At 38.6% G+C, this 6,216-nt stretch overlaps 1 protein-coding gene across 2 annotated transcripts; it reads right to left on the minus strand.

Annotated features, from left to right (window-relative positions):
- Positions 1-60: 60 nt before the first annotated feature.
- Positions 61-3,107, minus strand: LOC121553949 (tripartite motif-containing protein 65). 2 transcript variants are annotated; one of them, XM_041867352.2, is made up of 4 exons: positions 2,576-3,107; positions 2,243-2,344; positions 1,960-2,098; positions 61-747 (listed from the first exon to the last, which is right to left on the minus strand). In XM_041867352.2, exons 1-4 carry the CDS (start codon positions 2,879-2,881, stop codon positions 191-193), a joined length of 1,104 nt encoding a protein of 367 aa, XP_041723286.1. In that variant the 5' UTR covers positions 2,882-3,107; the 3' UTR covers positions 61-190. The 2 variants fall into 2 exon arrangements, with proteins under 2 accessions (XP_041723286.1, XP_041723285.1); XM_041867351.2 differs by having other exon boundaries at positions 61-750.
- Positions 3,108-6,216: the final 3,109 nt, after the last annotated feature.

Here is a 6,216-nt window from a genome sequence, read left to right on the forward strand (position 1 = left end):
AATGCAAAAGTCCATCCATTCTTTGGGTGAAATAAAAAAGCTACAATTTTATTTTTTTAAGTGATTGTCATTTTATTTTTTACCTCTAATAGGAATATTGTGCTAAATATATTCATTCCTAAATATTGTATTTTATTTATCTCATTCATAAACAGACAACTCTTTATGTTGTCCCCATCCTTACATCACCTTATGACGCCCAAGGAGGAAAGGACAGAGCATTGTTTGGCTTCAGCCCAAACAGCCAGAACACTGGCCTCACTGGCTCTGTGAATCCCTCCTCCACACAATGCAGCAGTGTCTGACTGTCAGACAGGCTATAAAACGACAAGGTCCCATTCGTCACGTCCAGAGACAGTCTAACGATACTGGGGCAGCCATGTTTGATAAACTCCTCTATGTTATCGTGCCAGTAGCACAACTTGTCCCTGCTCCACTCCAGGCACCAGGAGTTGGCTGTGCGACCCAGATGATCTCTGCGGCCGATGCTGGGGTAGGAAACCCCGACCGCCCAGCTCGCACTCGCCGACGTATCCACGTCCCAATAGTGGTAGCCTTCACTGTACTCCTGCTCCGCCATCCATTGGCTGATGTCAAACCGGTCATCGTGGCATGCGGAGGACACCCTTTTGGTCATCACTCTGTGCTCTTTGGGTAGGATGGTCAGGCGCCTGTGGCCCAGGGCTGGGTTGAAGGTGAGCCAGGAGAAGCTGGCCCCAGGCAGGGGATGGGGTGGAGAGGCGAAGCCTGCTGACAGATATGGTCAGATACGGACAAAATGTGAGATTGAAGTCATTAGATGAATGCAGTAAAGTCTTTCAGCTTTATGTAGCCTTCTGTATCTGACCATTGCGGAAAAAGTACCCAATTGTCATACTTGAGTAAAAGTAAAGATACCTTAAAGGAAAATTCCACCCAAAAACTATATTTTGGTATTTGTTTCATTAGTCCATTGTTGACATAGTCCCACAATGGTTTGCTTGTCAGCAATCAAGTTTTCAAGATATGTAACTTTCAAAATACAGAAATCATCCCTGTATGATGCATTTTGCAAATACCAAAATATAGTTTTTGGGTGGAGTTTTCCTTTAATAGAAAATGACTGAAGTAAAAGTGAAAGTCACCCAGTAAAATACTACTTGAGTAAAAGTCTAAAAGTATTTGGTTTTAAATATACTTAAGTATCAAAATTAATAGTAATTGCTAAAATATACTTAAGTATCAAAAGTAAAAGTATAAATCATGTCAAATTCTTTATATTAAGCCAACTAGATGGCACAATTTTCTTGTTTTTTAAATTACGGATAGCCAGGGGCACACTCCAACTTAATTTACAAACTAACCATTTGTGTTTAGTGAGTCCACCAGATCAGAGCCAGTAGGGATGACCTGGGTTGTTTTCTTGATAAGTGCGTGAATTTGACCATTTTCCTGTCCTGCTAATCATTCTAAATGTAACGAGTACTTTTGAGTGCCAGGGAAAATGTATGGAGTAAAAAGTACATTATTTTCTTTAGGAATGTAGTGAAGTAAAAGTAAAAGTTGTCCAAAATATAAAAAGTAAAGTACAGATACCCCCCAAAACTATTTCAGTAGTCCTTTAAAGTATTTTTATTTAAGTACTTTACACCGCTGGTATCTGATGTACTCTAATGACACAGATGTCTTTTAATAATATAAATAATAATATGCCATTTAGCAGACGCTTTTATCCAAAGCGACTTACAGTCATGCGTGCATAAATTATTTTTGTGTATGGGTGGTCCCGGGGATCGAACCCACTACCTTGGCGTTACAAGCGCCGTGCTCTACCAGCTGAGCTACAGAGGATACTGTATATAGGCTACCCCATCTAGTGGTTGATTGGTGAAAACAGTACATTATATTTACAGTATTCAGTACATTATAAGGAGTAATATTCAAATGAGACTCAAGAATAGGACAAAGTCTACAGTCTACCTTCGGCCCTGTGTCTGTCATTTGAGGGAGGGGAGATGGGCAACTCCTGAACCCGACCGTCATGGGAGGCTGGGACATCAGGACACCTGTCATCTGTCACCTCTGAGCTTGTGTCATTTATAAAAACAGGGGCCTCCGCCTATATGACAGGTGGCACAACACAGGAGCATGAAAATAATCTTTTAAAAATATGATCTTTAAAAAAGATTATCTTTAAAAAAGAAAACCGACTAAGAATGAGGAAGTTGTAGCTTACTGTAAATACTGTATCTGGGAAGTTTACCTGTTGCTGTTGAATAGTACTTCCAGGCTCAGATGGTCTGTTGATATCAGTATCTTGTGAGTGTGAGGCCACACATTCTTCAGCTTTATCCTCTTTGAAGTCCTGACAATTATATAATGTAATATCATATAATACAATTAAACGTATTCTATAGTTGTGCACTTGTTTATGTTAAAACATAAAAAGTGTATCCTCCAACCTGATTTATTCCTATTTAGAATTCCATGTACACACAGGTGTTATTATGTAGCGACGTTGATCGTGACAGGAGACAATAAGCATACTCTGTAAAAAAAAAAAAAAAAAAAAAAATAAGGATACTTTTTAACTTACCACTTCAATTTCATGTCCTTTTGTAGATTCTTCGTTGGATACAAAACGTTTATGGTCGTAATGAACATTCACGATGTTACAAAGTGTAACATTTTTATGCAGTTTTAAACCTGCTTTAATTTTACCTCTGCATTGGGGACAATCCTTCTTCAATTTCGCTAGTCCACGTAGATAATCATCTAAACATGTCATACAATAACTGTGCCCACAAGTTAAAGTCACTGGATCAGTGAAAATTTCAAAGCATATTGAACATGTGAGAAATTTTCCTATATCTGTAAGAAGTCCTTCAAGTAGTAACGCCATTGCGGTTTGGTGTGTGGGCTAGAATGCCTGAATTGAAACCGAAAGTAAAATAAAGCCGAATGCAGATTGCTGAACGGGATTTTCCATCTCGAAGAAAAACATTTTTTATTTGTCATTACATATTGTTGTGCCGGCCTGATTAAACTGGGAGCTTTACCACTGACTACACAACACCTAATTAATACACAACACCTAATTAATTATCTCTCTCTCTCTCTCTCTCTCTCTCTCTCTCTCTCGCTCTCTCTCTCTGTTTGTGTCTGTGTGTGTGTGTGTGTCTGTGTGTGTGTGTGTGTGTGTTTGAAAGCAGGGAAATACAGTGTGTGAGTTTGTGTGTGTGTGTTTGTGTGTGTGTGTGTGTGTCTTGAGGCTGTTGCTGATTGCTGAGAGAGAGGTTTAATGAGAATGTCAATGAATGCAACTGTTGGCTTGTAATGTATGACGTCTGCTGGTTGTATTATAATTGTTAAAAAGTTAGACACTTTCCAAGACTGCCATCTTTCTGGTTAATATATTCACTCACCCCAAAACTCTCTATAACCAGAAGTTTCTCTCCTACTGAAAGCATGGTAGCATTGCCACCTGATCATATTTTTTTGCCCAACCTGGTATTCTTAAGTGTAGGATGTGCAGATCACCCTCCTTTTCTGCTTTAAAGGCGCAGTGCAGTCAAAAACGTGATTTTACTGTGTTTTATATATATTTCCACACTATGAGGTTGGAGTAATACTGTGCAGTTGTGAAAATTATGATAATGCCCTTTTAGTGTAAGAGCTGTTTTAAAAGACCACCTGAAATTTAAAAGACTGCCTAATCTACCGCCTGGTGACATCAATTAGTTAATAGACCAATAAGAAAGAGAGTTTCAAATCTCTCTGCCAATAACAGGTCGTTTTCAGTTTTCCTCTCCCCACCCAGGCCACTCCCAGACAGTCCTAGCATAATTGTTGCTTGGGAAATTGCTCTTTGCTAAGGAGCTATTTTTGTTGTGAGAAGAAGGATGAAGAAATGAGATGAGGAGAAACAGAAGCATCATCGTTGTGGGTGAAGTCGGCAGTGACGCTCTCAACCACCTGGATGTCCTCCTTCTTGGAAGCCATTTTAGCCAACAGCAAAAAAAACTAGTAGAGAAAAATCTATGAAAACAGCCGTTAACGATATTAGTATCAAAATAGTTAATATTTTTTTAACACATTTTATTTTACTTTTTTTTGTTGACAGTAAACACAAACATACATAGACAAAAACAATAGACAACTTAACATTTACATACATTTCACACTTGCTCAGACCCTCATGTTCCCACCTTATCCACACCCAATGTTGTGTCTAATGCTTGTAAGACTCTGTCCCAAATCAAATCAAATCAAATTGTATTGGTCACATGCGCCGAATACAACAGGTGCAGACATTACAGTGAAATGCTTACTTACAGCACTTAACCAACAGTGCATTTATTTTTAACAAAAAAAGTACAAATAAAACAACAACAAAAAATGTGTTGAGAAAAAAAAGAGCAGAAGTAAAATAAAATAACAGTAGGGAGGCTATATATACAGGGGGGTACCGTTGCAGAGTCAATGTGCGGGGGCACCGGCTAGTTGAGGTAGTTGAGGTAATATGTACATGTGGGTAGAGTTAAAGTGACTATGCATAAATAATTAACAGAGTAGCAGCAGCGTAAAAAGGATGGGGTGGGGGGGCAGTGCAAATAGTCCGGGTAGCCATGATTAGCTGTTCAGGAGTCTTATGGCTTGGGGGTAGAAGCTGTTGAGAAGTATTTTGGACCTAGACTTGGCACTCCGGTACCGCTTGCCGTGCGGTAGCAGAGAGAACAGTCTATGACTAGGGTGGCTGGAGTCTTTGACAATTTTGAGGGCCTTCCTCTGACACCGCCTGGTATAGAGGTCCTGGATGGCAGGAAGCTTGGCCCCAGTGATGTACTGGGCCATACGCACTACCCTCTGTAGTGCCTTGCGGTCGGAGGCCAAGCAGTTGCCATACCAGGCGGTGATGCAACCAGTCAGGATGCTCTCGATGGTGCAGCTGTAGAATTTTTTGAGGATCATATGACTTCAAATTGTGTTATGTTGTTTCTGTCTGTAGCCAGATTTTTTTACAAATATTTAAATAATAAAGCATTTGATTCTTCCATTTTCTTAACGTTGGAGTATCATTTGACTTCCAGTATTTAAGTAATAGCTTCTTCAATATAAGTGACAAAAATAATATTGTTGAACTCATTGGGTATCTCACCGCACCCTCATATGGCATGTCTTGAAATATACAGATAGACTGATTAAAAGTAAACGTACATTGTAAAACTTCTGACAGGCAGCTTTCTAACTCTGACCATAACTTTTGGACTTTATAGCACTCCCAGAAGGCATGTATTATTGAGTCATTGCTAGTTTTACACGTAAGACATGACTCTGCCATTATGCTGCAGAATTTGTGAATTCTGTCTCTTGTATAATACATTCTATACATTAGTTTATACTGGATGAATCATATATTTTTATTAACTGTAATGTTCCAACACTCCCTCCATCTTGTGCCAATATCAAGGTTTTGTATATCTTACATATGAGTATCTTTTTCTGACTCAAATAGGATTCCCTCAACATTGCTCTGATCTCTAAAAGCTTTTAGGTCGACATTTCGTTGCATATACTGTATTTGAAATGGTCTACATTGGTCAGTCCAAAATTGCTTTTTAATTCTGTCATGGAAATAATTGTATTTCCTATTACCACGTACGGTTTACGGTTTCTATACCTTTACCACGTACGGTTTACCATTTACGGTTTCTATACCTTTAGTTTTCCATGTGGACCAATTTATCGGCGAATTCTGAAAAGCTATCCAAGGATTGTTCCATAGAGGTGTGTTTTTAGGGAGTGATATTGGTTCTTGTAGAATCTGTTTCATTGTCTTCCATGTTGTTATAGTGTTCTTAACTATGAAGTTGTTCATGTTAGCTCCATCCTTTAAAAACAGAAACGTGAAAAGATTCTGGGGATGAGTATGCACATCTTAAATATGCACCCATTGTTCCGCTTTAGTGCATTTAACAATACGTTGCAAGTAAAATCACCCTCAGGCTTTCCTATTTATTCTATTAGTTTAATTTGTCTGTTATGGCATAGTATAATTTTTTAAAGAATGTCTTCGGTGGAGTAATATGTATTACCGAAAATAAATATAAAAACTTTGAGAGCCATGCCATTCTAAAGAGGTTTATTCTACCTGGTAGATTTATGGGGCGATTGTTTCAATTAGATCTGCTTTCATGTTGTTGAGTAATGGGGTAAAGTTATCTTTATATATTTGTT

Source organism: Coregonus clupeaformis, chromosome 20 (genome assembly GCF_020615455.1).
Source record: "Coregonus clupeaformis isolate EN_2021a chromosome 20, ASM2061545v1, whole genome shotgun sequence".
In the NCBI taxonomy this organism is placed as follows: domain Eukaryota; kingdom Metazoa; phylum Chordata; class Actinopteri; order Salmoniformes; family Salmonidae; genus Coregonus; species Coregonus clupeaformis.

Excerpts from the sequence above, each read along its gene's own strand:
- LOC121553949 (XM_041867351.2), bottom strand. The coding sequence starts at position 2,881 with ATGGCGTTACTACTTGAAGGACTTCTTACAGATATAGGAAAATTTCTC. Across the intron at positions 2,345-2,575 it reads AAGGACATGAAATTGAAGTG|GACTTCAAAGAGGATAAAGC; the intron begins GTAAGTTAAAAA and ends TATAATTGTCAG. Across the intron at positions 2,099-2,242 it reads GTACTATTCAACAGCAACAG|GCGGAGGCCCCTGTTTTTAT; the intron begins GTAAACTTCCCA and ends CCTGTCATATAG.